The sequence below is a fragment of the Podarcis tiliguerta genome, assembly GCF_965153285.1.
Source record: "Podarcis tiliguerta genome assembly, chromosome: 3".
NCBI lineage: Eukaryota > Metazoa > Chordata > Lepidosauria > Squamata > Lacertidae > Podarcis > Podarcis tiliguerta.
The window spans coordinates 97,731,583-97,753,527 of NC_139536.1; the positions used below are offsets into that span (position 1 = coordinate 97,731,583).

General features: G+C 41.4%; 2 protein-coding genes across 8 annotated transcripts in view; one reads left to right on the forward strand and one right to left on the reverse strand.

Annotated features, from left to right (window-relative positions):
* FKBP1B (FKBP prolyl isomerase 1B) overlaps positions 1-21,873 on the reverse strand; it is a 49,048-nt gene extending 27,175 nt beyond the window's left edge. For 3 of the 6 annotated variants that reach the window (XM_083431888.1, XM_083431887.1, XM_083431883.1), the window contains exons 1-2: positions 21,653-21,790; positions 20,624-20,737 (exon numbers count right to left, since the gene is read on the reverse strand). The gene's annotated coding sequence lies outside the window, so the exon portion shown is untranslated. Of the gene's footprint in view, positions 1-20,623; positions 20,738-21,325; positions 21,449-21,652 lie in introns of those variants that run through there. The other 3 variants (XM_083431885.1, XM_083431884.1, XM_083431886.1) reach the window with 3 other exon arrangements.
* Positions 561-19,570, forward strand: WDCP (WD repeat and coiled coil containing). 2 transcript variants are annotated; one of them, XM_083431635.1, is made up of 3 exons: positions 561-2,601; positions 13,021-13,141; positions 17,736-19,570. In XM_083431635.1, the coding sequence occupies exons 1-3, from the start codon at positions 691-693 to the stop codon at positions 17,900-17,902; spliced, it is 2,199 nt and encodes a 732-aa protein (XP_083287761.1). In that variant the 5' UTR covers positions 561-690; the 3' UTR covers positions 17,903-19,570. The 2 variants fall into 2 exon arrangements, with proteins under 2 accessions (XP_083287761.1, XP_083287762.1); XM_083431636.1 differs by having other exon boundaries at positions 13,024-13,141.
* Positions 21,874-21,945: the final 72 nt, after the last annotated feature.

The window sequence follows — 21,945 nt, forward strand, 5'->3', positions numbered from 1 at the left end:
CTTCAGTTTGGATTACAGAATAAAGTGAGAAAAGAGTAAATGCAGAAGAAGAAAAGTCTGGAATCAATTGGTCTGCCACTCACAGAAACCAACACCTTATTTCTGTTGCTCTTGCTTTTGTTTCCTGTCACTCCCATTACTTGGTTGGAACTACTGGCAAAACTGAATACTACCCTTCTTTCCTTATACTTCAAGAATGTGATTAAATATTCTTAGTGTTCCCTTCAGGGGCTGTGAAAGAAAAAGTGTCAGGTCATTATTTCATGCTGCAGCTGCATTGCTTGCTGGTGCATAAGAGCTTTCCTCCATTCAGTGAAGAGACCGTTATTCACTGAAGGTATTAAACTGCTATTTTAAAACACAGGCCCAGCCCTTAAAGAGTTAAAAATAGGCTTCCAAGAACATGTCATCTCAGAGAACAGTAATTAGCTAAACCTTATTAGATGTCACATGTGTCTGTGAGAGACACACACAGAGAGAGCGCCTCCCCAGAAAAGAGTATGGTTAGAGCAGCTTTGATGTAGATCTATACATCAGCAGAGCTGCATCGCAGAAGAGGCTTGAAAGAAGGGGCATTGCCATAGGGAAATCGGTCTTCGGCCAAGGAGCATTTGCTTTGTCAAGCTGTTCTGATGAATCCTGTGGAAAATCAACTTTGGAGCCAACCACACTAGCAAGGAGGGTTGAATAATGGAACTGGGGAAAGCGAAGCTGCTGAGAACAGGCCTTAATGCTTTGCACCAGGCCATACACCCTGTGCATGGGATTGCTTGGACAGATGGCAAGCAGGTGGCACTGACTGGCCTCCACTTTCACAACAAAGAACTGCGGTTTGGCGACTCAACGGTTATTGGTCAGTTTGAACACGTCCATGGACTTTACTGGAGCCCGTGTTACTCGGCTGACACGCCAGCCCTGCTAGCTGTTCAGCATAAGAAGCATGTCAGCGTTTGGCAACTGAGCCACGTTGCCTCGGAAAAGAATAAGCTCCTGGTTTCTCAGACCTGTGAAATTGGCGAGCCTTTCCAGTTGCTTCCTCAGGGATGTGTGTGGCACCCAAAGAGGGACGTATTGTCTGTCCTTACCAAAAGGGATGCTTCTGTTTTATATACCGTTCGTTCAGACAACTCCAGGATTAAAGCAGATATCAAAAGCAGTGGTCTCATCCACTGTGCTTGCTGGACTAAGGATGGCCATCGCTTAGTCGTTGCTATAGGCAGCGCTCTTCACTCCTATATATGGGACGATGCCCAGAAAACATTAAACGCTTGCTCCTTTTGCCCAATATTTGACGTTGGAAGCTACATTTGTGCTATTGAAGCCACGTTGGATTTTCAAATTGCTGTGGCTACCGAACTCCCCCTTGATAAGATTTGTGGCTTAAATGCAGGCATTACATTTGAATTGCCTGTAGGAACGGAAACGGGTTCTTTAACTTCGCAGTCTACACTGGTGCTTGGGGATGAGGAATACTCTATGGATCTGCGAAGGAAGTCTATAGATTCAGACAAATCAGTAGCCGTTGATTCAGTAGCTTCATCTTCCTCGGGCCCAGTTGATTTAACCCACATCCTTTCAAATCACCGGAGATCTGATCCCAGTCCTCTCATTCCTTTGAGAAGGAAGGATTACCCTTCAGGAACTGGCCAAGATTCGTCACACTTGATCTTAGTGACTTTTGAAGGAAAGGTAACCACAACCAGGAAAGTCAGCATTCCAGGAATTTTGGTCCCTGATATAATTGCTTTTGACCTTAGAGCTCAGATTGTGGCAATCGCTTCTAACACTTGTAACATTGTTTTGGTCTACTCAGTCACCTCATCCTGCATGCCCAACATTCAGCAAATCCAACTAGAGAAAAGCGAACGACCCAAGGGTCTGTCCTTTTTGACAGAGAAGCTCTTACTAGTTCTGATAGGGAAGCAGAAGTTCACTGACCCCTCACTTATCCCATCATCTAATTCTGATAGATATATCATCCGACTGATGATCAAAGAATTGATATTTGAGGAAGAGCCATCAGCAAAATCTGATACCGCCCACAGTCTGCCATTCAGTTTTGAGTCCTCTGTGAACATTCCTGGGAAAAGAAAGTATTTTGAGAATCTTGCTGCCGAGGATCACATTGTAGGGCGGGAGCTCTTAATCCCAGGCAGAACGATTATTCAGTCACCTAGCGGCAGGAGACGAATGCTGGAAGAAGTGAAGAGCCCTAGTTATGAGCAAAGTTCATCATCTAGTGTGAGCGATTTTGATGAGAAAAGAGTCTTAGGTGACCCATCCATTGCACTGGAAACTTTGGATGCAGAACCAATTAATCGGTCCGTAGCCCTGTTTGGTCTTGGAACGCCTACCAGGTTTTCCAATAGATCAGTTTCTTCTAAAGCGATGCAAGAAACTTTGAATTCTCCTAAAAACAGCAGCTTGGCTAATGAAAAAGGAGCCAGTCAAATATCCAGGAATTTGGAAAAATTGTGTGGCAGCTTCAATGACTTACAGTTGAGACTTCTGGAACTAGTAGATTTCACAAAAAATGGAAAGAGACTATCTGTAGCTTACCCATCTTCTCAAGAACCACCTTTTGTTCACATCACCTACCAGGTAATTTATATACCATTCTCCAAAGTAGTTTGCTCTTAGAAACTTCATTACAGTTCTTAGAAACTTCATTACAGGATTTTGCTTAATTAGTAAGTTTCACATGAGCTTCATGCTGTGCTTGATTTAAATGGTGAAATGATAGTTATTAGGAGCAAAGGTTATGTCTGATATTCTGCACAGGAAAATCCAGACCTGTGCTTCCTTTACTGTTCAGCTTAATTGTCATTGATGTATTATATATGTCCATTTGTTCTAAGTCATCTGTTTCCAAATCTTACGGCATATTTTTTTTACTACAAGAGATAACTGGCAGCTCTATATGTGGCTTTTGAAATGCTTTGAATCTTTTTAGAGAGAGAAGATATCAGACCAACTTCTGTAGATAAGAATATATAAGCTTCAAAGGATCATGGGTCTCACAGCATAAAAACATTCAGGAAATATGGGATATTAATATTTGATTACATAATGAAGCAATTTAAGAAAATCAAAATCCATGGATCAAGGTTCCTGTTTCCTCAACAGCAATTCTTTTCTCCTCCCTTGCTTTTTCATGAAATAATTGTCACTATTTTATTAATTTGATTGCTAGTCAATGTTGTAGTGTTTTGTGGTACAACACTAATGGCAACAAAAATGAGTCAATAATTTAGATGTGCTGCATTAAGCAAGCTGGAGCATAAAAACCATTATTTCTATTTCTTTAATAATTCAGAGTAACTTTCATTAATATATAAAATATAGTGCAGTAGCAAGGCAGATATCTATCTTCCTCCTTCCACTCTTTTCTAAGAAACTTCTGTAGAGTTGCTATTGGTTTTTTCCTAACAAATTTTATTATTATGAAGCAATAGTTTCTAAAAAAAAAAATCTCTATGATATGAAGCTTGACTCTGTACTCTCTTATTCCGATGACCCAGGCAGAAAATTGTGGTGTGTTGAGGATTTTGGGGCTGCTTTTTGATTAGAGGTATAGCAGTGGAATTATTTTACGCTTTTTGTTTTGCTGTGAGTTAATTTTATCTAAACCAGTACATCCAGAGTGTATATGAGATATTTGCTCTGGGAGCTGCTGCTGCTGCTTTCGCTGCCATTAATCCTTCCAACTCATGGTTGACTTTTCAACTACTGTTGTTGCCTTCCTCTTCCTCCTCTTCCATTCCACCCCGCTCCACCCACACAACCACTCCAGGGGTGCATTTTTCAGGGCTGGATAAAGTCACTTTGCCAGCCTTTAAGCATAGCTGCTTTTAAAGCGGAAGCTACTCATAGAGTTGGGCTCTGTACCTGTCATGGGGGTACCTTATTGCTCCCCCTCAAAAATATGCAGCTGGGGCCATGCCCCCCGGCTCCCCCCCCCCCCACTATGCCTCTGTTTCCCAGTGAGCAGACTCAGCCTTGCACATAGAAGCCAAAAACCCACAAAACTTTTTTGAGGGAGCCAAGCCCCCACAAAGTTGATGGGCATTCCTATTCAAATAGTGTGTTTGTGTGTGCACTGCGTCATGTGATTGATTATGTAGAGTGGGGCTTACCTGGGCCCCCACAATATTTTATTTAAGTTGGCACCCCTGACCTTGCCATAGCTGTCAACTTTTCTTTTTTCTTGCGAGGAATCCTATTCGGAATAAGGGAATTTCCCTTAAGAAAAGGGAAAAGTTGACAGCTATGGACCTTGCACCTGGGATAGGTATAAGTAGGAACCTAGATACATATGGCTGGTCTGCACCGATGGCTCTTTGATGCAGATTGCCATGTCAGTAATCTCTAACGTGCTTTCCCCACACTGAGGTGTGGGTTGTCTTTTGGCTCAAGTAACTTAAAAATAAATAAATGAATACATAGATGTAGTCTAATACAAATTAATGCTTTGCTGATGGTAAAAAAGGAGAGGCCTTGGGGATCTCTAGGAGTCATGGTTGTACAAGACACAGCTGTACAAGTTAGTGGGGATTCCTGAATGGGTCGGATGTGAACAAAATTAATTGTGGAGTATGCCTGATAGTCAAGGAGGAGGGCTGAAGCAATGGCTGAAATGAAATGAAGGGAACTGCAATAAGTTTTTTCCTCCAATCTAAAATACAGAAGCCTGCAATACAGATAATAATACTTAATGCTTTTGATGAAGACTTGCAAAGTATGAGAATGCTCATTCATGGTGGGCCATGAATGCAACAGACATGTACTTTTTTTGTATGTAAATAGCAGCCAAGAATCTTGATTCTGCCTGACACAGTTCAGCAATTTTGTGGGAAGCAATATTGTGGGAGAGAAAGAGCTAAGTTCCTGCTCTCTTCCACTAATGGTCCCAAGCCTACTTTGCAGTGGTTGCATATGTTAATTGCCTTCATGAAGTTAACATCCCTTCAAGTTTGGCCCTTAAAAGCAAAATATATAGTGGAAGCATGCTGTTAGTCCAAATGGACTAGCATGTTCCCACGTGACATTAGACTTCAGTGAGCCCACTACCATGTGCAGCTTCTAAGATGGGTTGCTGTGGAAGGGCTGCGTAGGTGCCCATTGATGCAGCAAACCAATGTTGCCCACTGCTGACTACCTTGACCCTATTAACCCATTCATCTCACTCCTTGATGGAACCTTGGGCATGCTTTGCAGGTGGGTGGGGTGGTAGTGCTTGGCTCCAATCCTGCCCCACGTTAACCACACTGCAATGGCTAACCCAAAGGCCCAGGTGAGTGACTAGTGTCAGAAGCATGAGTTGTCAGGGTCAGGCCATTCAGCAATCAGTTCTTCTGACCAGATATTTTTTTTCTAAGCAGGAACGCACCAGAACTCAGTTCTGGCACCTCTCAGGTGGGCGACATTGCCATTATAAGAGAACAAGGCACCTCTTTTTCTAGAAAAATAGCACTGCTTCTGACCATGCTGACCCCTTAGGGTAGACCTGCATATACAAGCAATGGTGCGAATGTGAAACATATATGGCATCTCTTCTATACCATTACTTTGCCTCCCAATGTAACATTCAAGAGTCATTTTACATATTGTGCAGAATGAGGACGACGATTGGGCTTGTTTACTGCAGGGGAGCATTAAAAAACATAACTTGCCCACTTGCTGTCCAATTTTCTTTCACTTAATTTAAGGTGTACCTTTATATTATATGGGAAATCTGTAATTGTGATCTTTTAATTGCAGTCACAAGGGCCCCTGAATCAGATTGGGACTCTTTAAGGTGCGCACACAAAGACACACACAGATTTTCTGTTTTCCCAGTTAAAATACAGAAAGAAAGGCGGGGGGAATGCCATTTGCCCTGCAGGACAGGATCTTACACTTACCAGAAATTGTGCTTCAGCATTCTGCACTAACTCAGGTTTCTGGACCAAACAAGGGAAGTCCCACATAGACTGTATTGCAGTAATCCAGTCTTGAAGTTACCAGTGCCTGATCTAGCCTGGTCAAGCTATCCTGGTCCAGGAATGGCTGCAGCTGATAAAAGGTGCTTCTAGCCACCAAGACTACCTGATACGAAGCTGCACTGGCCAAAAGCCAGGGCACATCATTCTATACTAGCTGCAATTTTTGAACCAGACTCAAGGGCAGCCCTACGTAGCATGCATTGCTGTACTGCATTCTAAAGGTTACCAGTGGCTGCACCACTGTAGCCAAACTATCCCTGTCTAGGAACAAACGTAGCTGGCATACCAGCTGAAGCTGGAAGAAAGCACTCTTTCACAAATCCAGCATTTCTCCCATCCTCCAAATAATACCCATCCCCATTATGCAAGGTTCATTACAACTCTTCACCATTTTCCCACTGCTTGACATTCACCTCTAAGGTGACCTGCTGCTACCCTAAGTTTCATCTTGAAAGAGCTGCCATCTAGGTAGCTTATGCTCTTCTAGGCTGTAGAAAACGCTGTGCACCTCACAAGGACAGAGACTGCAAACAAACTAGGCAATTGTGGCTGGATCTCCTCTCCTATATACCCTCAGAGGGCAATTCCCACTCACGACATTTTGCAGTCTACTTTAGAAATAAAGCAATATTTCTACAAACATATTCTTTTAACCAAAGCATCTGAATAAAAATAGCTAATTATTTTGTGAAAAATTGTTTCCTACTATCCTCTACGGACCTTAGCAGCCTCCTCCCCATCTGCAATCCTAGGATAAATAGGCTGGCCTGCCTCGTTCCTGCAATGTTAAGGGTTTTTGAAGCTATGTGTGTAATCACTATATAAATCTTTATTCTCATCATGCAGTTCAGTTAACATGAAAGTATAGTCCTCTCCCACAACTTGTATCTAAGCCTGAAACATAGGAAGCAACCTATTCAGCATTGGGATATGTAGCTAAGTGTTTTTTAACTAGAAATATTAATATATAAAAGCAAGAATTTTTGCATATGGAAGGTGAGAAGTTCATACATAGCTTATTATGTGATCCTTGCATCATCAGAGGTACATGGTGGTTTGGCACTATTTTGAAAATTCAAATAAAATCCTTTACTTACTTATAGACATGTATAATACAAGATGATAGAAAAGACCCAGGGGAGGGAATCAGAGGTGAAGCAACCTGCTCCGGTACTGGATCTGAGACCTTCTGCATGCAAAGCATGCCATTCCCAAAGGATGTGGGGAATCAGAACTGGACACAAAATGTAGTGCAAACCAGTGCTACTCTAAGTAGTGGTCCGTGGACCGGCACCAGTCCGCAAGCTATTGGCTTCTGGTCCCTGGTGAATACACCACAGCCTGGGTGGGATGTTTCAGGGACCAAATATGGTACTGATCCCTGGTACATTGGGGTGGGGTGAATTGCTGGTCCACAACATCAAATAGCTTGAGAAGCACTGGTGCAAACAACACATGCTAAACACAACAATAAGCACAGAGGTCCAAGCAAAAATTGCAAGCACGCAATTCAGACTGCACGTTATGTTAGCCTGATTACTGCTTCTTCCTTATAATGGACCCAGCCACAGGGTGGGGTGATCTATAGCAGAGGGGTGCTTAGCTACCCTTGCTGGTGCACCCTCATTTCATGCTTTGCTGTGTTTTGTAGAGTGCAAGGCTTTTGTTAGGGAAATAAACAAAAATCAGTGTGTGTGATGAATTCATTTAGAAGAAGAAGAAACAGTTGTGGTTTGGACAAAGTTGACAGAGTTGGGAATAAGTGTGTATGCCATGAGCAACTGAGGGAAATTATTGTAATAATGCATGTCTCTACGTCAGTAAGGAAGAAGATATTTGGTATAAACCGCTATTACAATGTCCTATTTAAGAGACACCGAGGAGCTGAAGACATTTAATGTACAGCATCAAACCCTCTTTTTGCTGGCAAAGTGATAATTTGCTCCATCAACAGTAAATGAAACAGAATAGGAAGGTAAATTTAGGGAAGCCTGTTAAATGTACACAATAAAGTTGAGAAAGATAAGAAGCAAACTTGTGATAAACAGTGAGAGAGTAGAGGACAGAGAGGAAGGAGAGACTGGAGAAGTCAATAAAACTGAGCCAAGGAGCAGGTGAATCATCACAGAGGTCATCTTTAATAAATCCACAAACCATTCTTATAATCGGGAAGGCAATTTTGAACTAGATTGAAAACATAAAAGGAGTCGTGAAAACTGATGAAAGATGAGGGCGATATGGCTCAGCTTTATAGTGTGATAGACTAGTCAGACAGTTTTGAAAGCAAGATTTAAAAAGCCTGTTAAGAAGTGGAAATGCAGTAGTCAAAACAGGGGATTAATGCTTGGAGGCATTAAAGCCCAAGAGGACGGGGTGAAGAAAGGGCACATTCTAATAACGTTCTGATGAGGCTGAGCACCCACAAATAGAAATTCTGAATGAAAAACAGTACTGTGTATTTCGAAATTAGAAGCACAGACTTCTTACTTCTGTGAAGGTCCTGGTTACTAATTCTATGATGTTCTATAAAAGTTCCTTCCTCTCTAGCCGGTAACCTGATTAATCATTCAACTAGACTCTCTTCAGGGGATATTAGTGTTCTGTTTGGTAAAGATCCTCATTACTGTGATTTATGTGTATGGTGTTAGTAGCTTGCTAACTTTTGCAAATGAGGGAGAGTCTTGTCTTTGAAGCTAAAGAAGTAGAGAGAAACAGGAGAGATCTTTAAAGAATGTTACAGTGGGTAGATTTGAGGGGGGGGGCAGGAGGGAGCCGAGGGGCCGCCCAGCACAGCTGAGACCTGACACACATGGTGGTGGCACCAGTCATAGTGCAAGAAACGTGTGGCGAGCCGTTCCAAGGCACCGAAAGGGGTGGGAAGCAAGAGGGTGCTCCACCCCATAAGAGGAAGGCCTGACCAGCTGCCTGCTCTCCACGCGCAACCCACAGCCACCCAGGGGCCGTGCATGCTGCACACACTGCGCAATACCAGACCAGAAAAGGGAACCACCTCCCTCCCAGTCTTATGGCACCTTCGGGACTTCTGCAGCCCAGTTGTGCCTGGGCCAACAGCCCCTGCTGCCCGCCCCCCATGCTACGACTCTGATTATATTTTTGTGCCAAGCATTTTCTGACTAGTTATAGTCTTGTCTACTGTATCTGTACATTGCACTTTGTTTAACGTGGTTTGGTTGAATTGTTTCATATTGATATTGTACACTACCATGATATTCTCTTTTGAAAGAAAAGTGGTATAAAAATATTTTAATAAAAATAATGATAAATTTGCACAGGACATGATAGAAATGACATACTTTTTTGGCAAGTGGTTACTTTTACTCTTGTTATTCAAGAGGTTATGTTGATATAAAAAGTAAGTGAGGGGAGAAATTTAAGGTGCCACACATAATACCCAGTCCACATTTGTAAGATCAACCTTTTAGTGTTGCAGCACTGACACGTTGGAATTTCCATTCATGTTGACATCAGGAGATGCCATCACTGCACTCTTTTTGGTCACTGCTAAGAACATTTTTGTTTAAACAAGCCTATCCAGATATGCTTATTTGTACTTTTATCTGTTTTCAGTTTGTCGCTGATTTGAATTTCTTTACTTTTTTTAAATAGTTGCTTCTAACTGTGTGTACTGATAATTTTATTGTTTTATTCTTTTGTAAACTGCTTTGAGGTTTTTTACAGTCAAGCAGTGTATAAATTTTATGAAATAAATAAGAAAAAAGTGTACTATATAAGAAAACACGGTATTACTGAAATCTAATAGTGGCTCTGGGTGATTGTACTGATGGTATATCAATATATCCTTTGATTGTTCATTCCTGATGGCTTGTGCTCCTGATACTATTAGGGCAATCATACATGATCCCGCTGTCAACAGCATTTGCACCAGCAAAGGTTATTTATTTATTTATTTAGAGCATTTGTGCTCTTTGTCCAAAAAGTCTCCCAGAGCAGCTTACATACAACAAAAACAAGACAGTACCTACCCGCAGGCTTGGGGGAAGGGGGGAAAGCAAGTGGAAAGTAGGGTTGCCATATGTCCAGATTTCCCCAGACATTAGCGGGATTTCAAAGGCGGCATTGACATCCAGGGGAATTTCCGAAAGGCGGAGCTTTGTCTTGGATCTTAGGCCAATCAATTGAAAAATCATGCGGGTTTTCCAAAAAAACAACAACAAAACAACTCAACAATTTTGGGGTTTTCCTTAAAAAACAACCACTCAACAACTTTCAGGGTGTCCTGGTTTTTACTTTTTGAAACATGGCAACCCCAGGGGAAAGGGACAGGGAACAGAATTTGCAGATGACACCAAACTGGGAGGGGTGGCTAACACCCCAGAGGACAGGATCACACTTCAAAACGACCTTGACAGATTAGAGAACTGGGCAAAAAGAAACAAGATGAATTTTAACAGGGAGAAATGTAAAGTATTGCACTTGGGCAAAAAAAATGAGAGGCACAAATACAAGATGGGTGACACCTGGCTTGAGAGCAGTACATGTGAAAAGGATCTAGGAGTCTTGGTTGACCACAAACTTGACATGAGCCAACAGTGTGACGCGGCAGCTTAAAAAGCCAATGCAATTCTGGGCTGCATCAATAGGAGTATAGCATCTAGATCAAGGGAAGTAATAGTGCCACTGTATTCTGCTCTGGTCAGACCTCACCTGGAGTACTGTGTCCAGTTCTGGGCACCACAGTTCAAGAAGGACACTGACAAACTGGAACGTGTCCAGAGGAGGGCAACCAAAATGGTCAAAGGCCCGGAAACGATGCCTTATGAGGAACGGCTAAGGGAGCTGGGCATGTTTAGCCTGGAGAAGAGGAGGTTAAGGGGTGATATGATAGCCATGTTCAAATATATACAAGGATGTCACATAGAAGAGGGAGAAAGGTTGTTTTCTGCTGCTCCAGAGAAGCGGACACGGAGCAATGGATCCAAACTAGAAGAAAGAAGATTCCACCTAAACATTAGGAAGAACTTCCTGACAGTAAGAGCTGTTCGACAGTGGAATTTGCTGCCAAGGAGTCTGGTGGAGTCTCCTTCTTTGGAGGTCTTTAAGCAGAGGCTTGACAACCATATGTCAGGAGTGCTCTGATGGTGTTTCCTGCTTGGCAGGGGATTGGACTCGATGGCCCTTGTGGTCTCTTCCAACTCTATGATTCTATGAGAAGAGGAAAATCAAAATTCAGGCACCCCATTTCAAATACAACCAACCTCTTTCAATCAGTTGCTTTTGATAACTTATACAACATTTTTGCGTGTTAAGAAAGCCCAAGCTTAATGGGTTTTTCCTCCTCTATAAATGCACAGTCCATCACATAAGAAAAAATGAGAATCTGTGCCAAGGTAATGGTTATTACCTGTCCCATCCTCTCACAGAAAGTAAAATCTTCAACCATTCATGGTGTCTACCTCCCCTTTCCTTTACAATATTTCTATTCAGAATGTATAGTATGTGGTTAAGGTTTCAGTCTGGACTACTAGAAAAGATTTGGATTCTGTTTGCAGAAGCATAAAGCCAGCTTCTGATGAGGTGGTGAAGCTGTTGGTAAGGGTAACAACATAATGGCATATTCCCACATGAAAAACTAGCATGCAATGAAGGATAGGCTTTTGATCTCAGGTTCCTTCCCTATGTACACAACATTTATTGTACAAAGGAGCATTCAACCACGCAAGACCCTACCTGCTTATGAAATAGTGTAAACCAGAAACAGATTTACCACATTTTCCTGCTGTTTGTGAGAACTAGACCACTGTGGTGCTGTATACTGTACATCAGAAAACACAAATATAAAAATGGCCTTTAACTAAAAGAAAATGCACATAAGAGGAGGGTGCTTATAGGATTTTGCATGGTGCTCAGGTGCACATTGATGTAGCAAAACTACCTAAGACGCTGACAGAGCAAGTGAACCTGAGAAGAAACCAGCATCTGCGCACTAAAGGAGATTAGGAGACATTTATTTGTACTGAAGGTTAATTAAGATGAGGAACAGATTACTAAAAACAGAAACAGAAGATGCAGCTGTGAGTCTGCTGAAAGAGAATGTTGGTATAAGTTTTCAGTATCAGAATGGAAACACTGCAGAATGAGATCTATATTACTTTGATGGTCCTGATTATTTTCCCGTTAAAATGCCTGTGACACTGCATTTTATTTCTTGTTTAATATCTGGAGGACTAAATAGGATGTTGATGTGATTTACGGATGGTGCTAAATTGAGAAGTGTTGCAAACAAATACCAATTACTTAGTGGTGAGAGAATAGGATGAGCCCTGGATTGGTTAGGAAGTAATGGAGTGAACTCCAAACAGTGTGATCCTCAGCACTTTTACTGAGAATCATAGCATGTTGACTGGGGACTACCTTGTTATTTAATGCTGAAGCCAAAATGAGTAAAGAAAAGGGGGGGGGGAGATTTAATAACAAAACCAGTCTCTTTATTTCCAAGCAGGAATGTGTGGAGTGTTAGGGAAGGGGAAGTACTTCTGGTGGGGAATAGGTCATGCTACTTCTGGAGTAGTTTATCCACCCTGCACTCAGCTCTCACCTGTGGCTCCTGGAAGCTGTCAGTATGCAACAGTGGCAACACCGCAGAAATTACTTTGTCTGGCTAAACCAGGTGAGGGTAGCCAATGGGTCTTAAACCCTCCACGCTACTGGTCCAGAACATCACTACATTTACACACATGCTCTTGAAGTCACCATCTCTAGCCTGAGATGACTGAGCCAGCAGCATTCAGAGACTCACAACAACATCTGAGTGATCCTAGCAGGGTTGTAGCCCCATACTTTGGGAAATCCTGAACCTTTCTTTTTTTTAAAAAAGAAGTCTCTTATAAACAAGTTGTTTTTGTGCTGTCCCCACCCCTTACTTTTGGGCATGTGAAAATATAGAAAGCAGAATTCATGAAAATTGCTGATTCATAGGGCTAATTAACAATAATTAATGTAAATGTGACCAATATTCTAACAAGATGTTTATCCCTATATGTTTATGTGCCTGAAGAAGCATTTTTCAAACGGAGCTATAGCTGAAGAAACAAGAACTGTTCTCCTGTGTGATGGCAAGGTTCATCTGAATTTAGTCCAACGACTTTTTGATCTGCCTATTGTTGAAATGAAACATGGTAAGTTCTCTATTACTATAATAATAATAATTTTATTATTTATACCCCACCCGACTGGGTTGCCCCAGCCAGTCTCTCTCTCTCTCTTTTAAAAAATGCAAGTGTTTATTATAGTAGGTAGTACTTTTGGGGAACATAAGTTGTGCTATTAAGGGATTGTTTACATGTACATCCTCCAATGTGATGGAAGTTTAACTGAGTTCTATTCCCTTTCCTGGCAAGCTTATTCTCCTGAGTGCATCTCAACACTTGCCTGACACTGATCAAGCCCTACTCAGTTGGTTCACAGGTATCATGACCTATATCTACAATAGATGGTCAGTTTAATCCTCATGCTTTTTCAGCAGAATGTTGTTTCTACCATTGATAGGGACCTTCTTGTTTTGTCTCAATGTCTGTCCTTAGTCATATATTAGTTGACTATGTCCAGAAATATGCTACATATTAGTAGGCTTCCCTTCTTGCAGCAGAGCACCCAATCAAGCTACTAATTCTCACCTGGGTCTAATGTCATGTAGCATAAATGGGGAAGTTGAATATTTAGCATGATTGTTCAGCAATCCCATAACCAAAGCAGGCTGGTTGCTGCCTTTGCTTACTGGATTAAGTAAGTCGAAAAACAAAACTTATAGGAAAGATTTCCTAACAGGTTTGCTGACAATTGAATGCCTTTCTCTATCAGAGACAGACACCATAAACTCAGTGATACTTAACAGGTGTATCAAATTGTTATGCTCTGGATTAGTTTAATCTACGCTGAGAACAGAAGGAGCTCACCAACATAATCTTCCAAACTCCCACCTTTGATTTACTTGTGAAGGTAGGGAGCAGTCAGGAAAGAAAAGATCTTTATACACAGCTTCTTTGTTCATGCCTCTATGTATTCAATGATTTAACAACTTCAGCCGCAGCTCAACCATTTTCAGCCTATAATGTTTTCTGCAAGTAGCTTTACCATATACTGTAAATATATACACAATATATTGAGGACACAGGGATTGTCCACACTTTTGCTTGTTCCATACCTAGAATGGGTCTGAGCGGTTTTCTACTTGCCCCATGCTTTCTAGCACGGGTCCAAGCAGTTTTGCCTTTGCACCACCACTTTCCCCCAGAAAACCCACTGTTTAGCATTAAATTGGAACAAATGGCAATTCACAGATAAATTTATAGCTGTTTGTTCCAAATCAGCACTAAAGATCGCGAAAGAGGTGGGGCAAATGGAGGTGTGGAAAACCCATGAGCACAGCGGGGGGGGGGCAGCTGCTCCCCAATCAAGTAAATAAATAAGAATACTTGACTGACCAACTGTGTCGCAAATAACTCAGTCCTGCACCCCCCTAAAATAAATCCTGGCTATGCCAATGGATAACCCCCAAGAGAGAAAAGACAGAAAGAGGAGAAAGTGTAACTAAATGGTAGGGCATATATGAAGAGGTTCACATCACTAGTTTTTGCTACATCCTTTATTTATTTAGTGTACTCAAGAGATACAGTAAAATTACCCACTCTCAGAGGAACCTGCCCTTTCTGTCTTGGAATGAGTAGTTGCTCTTGGCTTACCTCCAATGAAGTCACGAAGCATCATGCTTACAATAGTAATAAGCATTGGACAAAAACATTCTCTCAGGCGTTTGGCTAATTATACAACCTATGTGGCCTTTTAAACTGTGTGTGGGTTTTTTGTTTTGTTTGTTACTATGTTATGTATTTTCGTGTTTTTATATCACAAACCAACCTGCGATCCTCAATGGGCAGTATAGAAATCTAATTAATAATAATAATAATAACTTGAAGGGAAACATAGGGGCAGACACTTTTAAGATTAGGTAACTTTTGAGTGTTTTCATAGCTTTGCTTTTTGAATGCAAGTGAGAGTCCAACTTTAATTAAGAAAAAATGTATATCTTTAGGACACACTGCCACAGTCCCATACAAAACACAATGTGAAGTTGAACACATTGCTTTGAATGTAGAATTTTAATTCATTAAGGAAAACTGTTCTTTCCTCCTTTTTAAAGAGTTATGTGAGCACTTAATCACCCATACTTTCATATACTATGGCTTAGATCAGGCATAGGCAAACTCAGCCCTCCAGATGTTTTAGGACTACAACTCCCACCATCCCTAGTGGTCAGGGATGATGTGGTCAGGGATGATGGGAGTTGTAGTCCCAAAACATCTGGAGGGCCGAGTTTGCCTATGCCTGGCTTAGATATTAAGATTAACTTTCATTCAACTTTCTTTAGGTTTTCCATTCCATACTCCTCCATGCTACCTTCTGTACCCCATAACAAGACTCTCTGAAGGAGAAGGGTTGTTCTTAACAATGCTGAGAGTGGCAGGGTTGCTGGAGGAGTGGAATTGCCCCAAACTGGGCAAAAACTGGTAAAAGCCACAGTTGTCCAACTCGGACAACTATTAAATCTAACTCTTTAGTTATACTCTGAAATAAAAAATAATTATTGATATTATATTCTTATTAGGCCAACCATGTTTAGAAATTACTAAAGCTTTTTAACCCTTCAGTCATATCCTCACCTATCCAGATACTGTATACTTCAATTTATAATCTAGATTTGTTAAATGTTTTCTCCCTGCTAAAAGAATTCTGTACATACCAACTCAGAAGCCAGCTGTACTCAGTTCAATAGGACTTACTCCCAGGAAAAGGTATATAGGTTTGCAGCCTTTGTTTTTCTCTAGTACCGTAAGTTTAGAAAAACACGGTTTACTCTCAAGTAAGTTGAGTGCATTGCAGGCATAATAACATTTATCTGTACCCAATGCAGAGTGTTAAATAAACTATTTTGGAAGTAACCCCCCCCCCATGTTTTACATATAAGGTTAGCGATGTAATTGCGTAGGTTTACATGACACACACAAACACCCAAGCACAGGGTAGTTTATAGAATCAAAAGTCTGTCCAGAATTAGAAAGAAAGCATTAACTGCAAAAGATTAAAAGTTCATGCTTGGTAACGGTAATCTTCTTATGACGCGACAGACAACACGAAACAGCAAAGCAACATGTGTAGGTGTTTAATTAATAGATTTAATGAAAAGAACTTTCTGTACTTTCAGATACAGTATTATAAGGAAACAACACATTTGTTTTGCTTTAATTGGTCAAATTGGAGTGCACAGTTTATTATTTCCCACCAAACCTTATTGGGTACGAGATACCATCATCTATAAAAGGTAGCTGTTCTGTTTATAGGCATGCACATTAAAAGCACACACACACCTGCTCTTGGTAGAAATTAAAGCTAATGAAGTTCTAAAACACAAATGTCTTAGCTCCTTTGTTTTAAATTCAGAAATTAACTTGAACTGTGAATTGGATAGATTTGACCCATGAATACAGCAGATCAATTGGCTTGGTTTGCATGTTATGGTAAGCCATGGTCTGACACAAACAATGTCTTAGGGCTCGCCCACACTTCTGCTTGTCCTGCCACTTTCCTCTGGGAAACCCACTCTCTACAGCTGAATCAGAGCAAACGTCAATAGGGTTTTCCATGGATTGACATTTGCTCCGATTCAGTGGTAAAGGGCAGGTTTTCTCAGGGAAAGCAGTGAGGCAAATGGAAAGCCGTGCACAGAAAGCACAGGACAAGCAGAAAATTTCTCTGGCCCTTGCTTTTTAGGAGTGGGACAAGCAAAGTGTAGACGAGCCCTTATTACCGTGACAATGTGCTGGTGCAAACACTTCACTTTTTGCCCACTCAGGTGCTCCCTTTGCAAAGCCAGGAGTACATAAATAACAGCAATACCCTAGGATTACATGCAAAGCAGAACTCATTGTTTGTTTATCTCCAAACAAACCACAGGTGGCAGCCAAAGTTTGTTCTTGAATTACCTGTACATAATCATGATTTCACATGCAGAAGTTTCTCTAAACACAACTTGACTTCACTTGCATGTTCCTGCATGAGAAAAAATTCTACATGCCAAAGAGGTTTCTGAGAGTTTAACTTGAGAAAGTGTACAAGGAGCCTTTGAATAGACTTATGAGTTCAATCTACCCCGCACGCACACACCAATTCTCCATGCAAAGCTAGTGGAACAAAGAGGGTAAACTATACATGTTCAATATTTTTACTAGGAAATCATCCTTGAATGTTAAATTTTTTAGTTAATCCTAGAAAAGTCTTGATATGTGAGTTGAAATCATGGTAAATAAAAAACATAATAAACTGGTGCTTCATTGTCAGTTTTCCCCAGGCCCTTGGTGTACACATTTTCCAGTTATGAGGTTTGGTTGTTCCTTCTCCTGGCCCCTTCCCCATTACCATGCCAGAGCTAGTGGAGCCAAATGAAAATACCAAAAAGGAAAGAAAATTACTGATAAATGGTTTGTCCATCTTGGTTCAAAACCTACATCAGCATGGTAACCCTTGGTTCAAAACCTACATCAGCATGGTAACCCATTAAGCTTTGCAACACTGTAGGAAGAAGAACTTATGAAAAAGACATAAACAAAGAATGAATTTAGGGTGAATGCTAACATTTACGTAGGCAACTGCATTCCCAACATAATAACGATTATACATATACACACACACTGATGCTTTGCTTTCCTTTTCCTCTAGGTTCTTCTTGGATTGTTCTTACTGCAGATGGTGAAGGTTTTATCCCATTAACATTTAAGGCAAAGCAAGAGATCATCATAAGGGAGGGGAGTGATAGTTTGGAAGCCTGTGGAAGTCACTCCTTCAAAAGAAACATTTCTTCGCAACCACCGAGCAGCGTGACATAACGAGGCAAACCAAAAAAAGATGTTCTTCAACATAAATAACTGCATGAGTAGAAAATGATCAGCAGGATTTTTGACTGCATTTTAAACTATAACTCATGTGGCTTGTGTTCCATGGTAGCTAGTCCTCCTCACAGTAATCTACTGGATCAGATCTAGTATGTTATGTCTGTATCCTCTGAGGCTACAGACTGAGATTCCTGGCACTGAAAAAGAGAATACTGAACTAAAAGTAATGTCACGACAATGGGTAAATATTGCCATATTCAGATTTGGTATATATTCTGTGCATGAAAATGAAGTTCATGTTTGCTAAAGAAAGGCTAAATTTGGTAAGCTGACTAACTTGCCCTAAGGATTCTGGGGGTGTGAAAAACATGCATTAGTTTGGAGTCTGTACAATGCCAAGATGCTGGTGCAGAATGGTTTGGTCTGTTTTAATTTTTCATGTGGCAAAGCTTCTCCCTAGATTATACTAAAGAACACCAAGAAACAACAAAGCGAAAAAGAAAAAAATACAATTGTGTGGTTACTAACTTCCAATGAGTACAACTCATTCACAGGAAATGCCCATTGGCAGAAATAAATGGAAGCAGATTTCACCAATATCCCCTTCCCACAGCAGCCTCCTGTGCCCTCTGTGGTGTAGTGGCTAGAGCGCTGGACTAGGACCTAGGAAAACCAGGGATCAAATATCCACTTAGCCATGAACCTAGCTGGTTGCCCTTGAACCAGTCACTGTTTCTGACCTACAAGAAACACGAGCACCTTTGAGGAAAGGTGGGATATAATGGTAACATTAAAAAATTGTGGGACCTTCTGACATACAGGTAGCAATTTGGGCTGCAGAGGAAAAGGAGAACTGGCAAAAAAAATCACCTCCCCCTTTGGCCTGTTAGTTCTGCTCTAGGCAGCTCTAGATCCAGTCCATATGTGTTTATTTTGCCACAAATGCAGTGAGATTGAAACATGCGCATTTATTATACATGACATAACAAAATATATGTGTTCTACCTTTTCCCTACATGAAACTGAATTATGAAGCAATTATTAGACTGTACAGTGTTAATTAATTAATTACTTTTTTACACAATGCATAATGGTTTCTGTAAACCTTTTCCTTATTCCTGACAACCGCATTCATACAGTCTACACATACGATGAAATTCATATGGCAGAATATAAATTGTTGCTGAGAATCCCCTTCCAGTTGTTATTCTAGCATTTCAAGTTTCTCCCATACGTAAGACTAACTGGCCTATATTTCCACTCTGTCTATGAGCCAAACTGAATGTGACATGGAAGATCTCCTTTGATACTTGTATGCTTTTCCACATGAGACAAATCAACGCTTTGAGTGATTTAAATTAGGAAAATGATGTGTGGAGAAGGATTAAAAAGTAAAACCCTTCTCCTAGCACCATGACCACTGTCCAAACTGGGGCGAGGATGGGATTTACTGCTTTTAATTAGGAAAAAAGATGGAATATCTTATTATCATCTCTCTTACATTGCATCTAGTTTGGCTCTTAGTCTAAACTAATATCCCCCCCCCCAACAGATGGGGGGGAAATATTTTCTCCAGAGTTCAGTACAAAGGTATGCTTACATTACAAGCTTAAATTGGTTTCAGTGACATAGCTTCCCACCCCAGAACATTGGAAATTGTAGTTCTGTATTGCTGTGAAGGGACGCGGGTGGCGCTGTGGGTAAAACCTCAGAGCCTAGGACTTGCCGATCGTATGGTCGGCGGTTCGAATCCCCGCAGCGGGGTGAGCTCCCGTCTTTCAGTCCCAGCTCCTGCCCACCTAGCAGTTCGAAAGCACGTCAAAGTGCAAGTAGATAAATAGGTACCGCTTTATAGCGGGAAGGTAAACAGCGTTTCCATGTGCTGGCTCGCTAGAGCAGCTTTGTCACGCTGGCCACGTGACCCGGAAGTGTCTCCGGACAGCGCTGGCCCCCGGCCTCTTAAGCGAGATGGGCGTGCAACCCTAGAATCGGACACGACTGGCCCGTACGGGCAGGGGTACCTTTACCTTTACCTTTATTGCTGTGAAGGCTCCCACAGAATGTCTGCACCCTTGGAAGAACATTTCCAGAGTTCTGTGGCCAAAGTAAGGACAGCTAAAAGCAATCAACCAATTTCTTTCTACCTGTAGCATTATACTGTAAAACAAGAATTCTGTGGATCTTGAAATTAAAAAGTAACTTTAGATTATTATTTTTTTTCAAAGCTTCTATTTTTGGACTTTTGATATGAAGGCAGCTTGCTTTCGATTACTGAAGATGAGGTGCAAAGGTGGCACTACCAGCCTGATTATGAACAAACTGCCATAATTTATGAGAGACTTTACATATATTGTGCAATGTGACATTCGCTAGCATATATATATATTTTCTCTACTTGTATTATATTTACATAGTTAAGACAGAATTTTCAAGAAGTAATGCTGCATCTGTGCCAGCAAATATATATATTTTTATAAACACGAGAGATGTATCGACAGACAAATACGCAGATTATTAAATGTGTTTAATTCATGCCATGGAGTTATTATGCTCGTTATTTGGAAGGAGGGACTTACTCATTTCCTTAAGTAGTGGATTGCTGCTCTTAAAAAGATGATCCAGTATATTACCTGTGATGGTTCATCCATATAGTTTGGGATACATATAGGGGAAGAAACTAGCCCTTTCTCCTCTAACTGTAATTCTAAGTCTTACCTCTTCTCCCTCATTGCGGCTTATTCAATATTTGCTTGGAATATTGTTCTTCCTTCCGCTACCATGTCTTTGCTCCACCGTAAGCCTCCAAGAGTCCTTGGAATAAGGCTGCACCTTTTCACAAAACAGCAAAAATGACAGGGGGTTTCATTCTGACATTGATTTGATATTATTTCTAATAATTTCTAAACAGGGAGAGATGTGTTTAGTCTTTTGCCGCAAGAGTCCTGCGGCCCGTTAAAGACTAGCAAATATGACATAAAATGTTCACCATCAGATTGTTATCCCCTTGTTACAGGTAACACAACATACATGGTAATGTATGAAAATGTATACATGGTACGTGTGTGAAAAGAGCTCAGAAGTACTGAAAAAGCACAGACAGCAATAAACCACGAGGATTCATAAACGTACAGGGAAAGTCAATTCATCTGAACCCGATCTTATTAATAGCAAAAAGGTGAGAGACCTTCGTAGCTTACCAAAAAAGGGGCCTAGACAAACAGGAAAACCCAGAGCTCCTCCATTTAAAAACCTCCCAGAAACCCAAGGACTGCACGTATGTGTCTTCTTATTTGCTATACACTTGTTTATTAAATTCAGCGGTTGTTTTTTACCAGGAGGAGAGTTTCAGAGGCAGAGCTAGCTAGCTACCTACACATGTAACCTGCTATTTCTACGAAGCGGTCGGGTTAGACTCACAGCAACCTTACGCGCTAGGACGGAGACTAGCGGCCTGCGCCCATGTGCATATAAAGTCCAAGACTCGCCCCCCGACCCAGAAACGTGGGAACTGTGGTGTGTTAAAATGTTGGGAACTGTAGCTCTGGAAGGGGATGAACTATAGCTTCTGACATTCTTGGTGGTGGTGTTTGGTGCTTGTGGGCAACCCCAGCCTGACGCGCTTCGTGGCCGAATGGGCGTTTGAGGCAGGCTCTTTCAAGCCGTGGTCGCCTGTGAAGGAAAACGGCTTAACGCCCGTATATATATATGTATGCATATGGACCTAATGGTCAGGGGTCCCTTTACCTTTATATGTATGTGAGTATACACACAGAGCACTTGTTTTTATTGTCAGGCACATAAAATGTATTGAGAAGCTTACGAGCCCCTAATGAACAAACCGGGGAAGGTTGCCTCATAACGGCCAACTGAAGCCCCGAGGACGAGGCGGGACCAGCGCGTCTCCTGGCCCCGCCTCTCTGTCAGAAATGCTCCTCACGAACCGCACGCGCCGCCTGCCACCCAACCGCATAGGAGAAGCTTAAGCCACGTGAGCGAGGCCTCAAAAAAAAAGGGGGGGAGGGGAAAGCAGCTCCCTT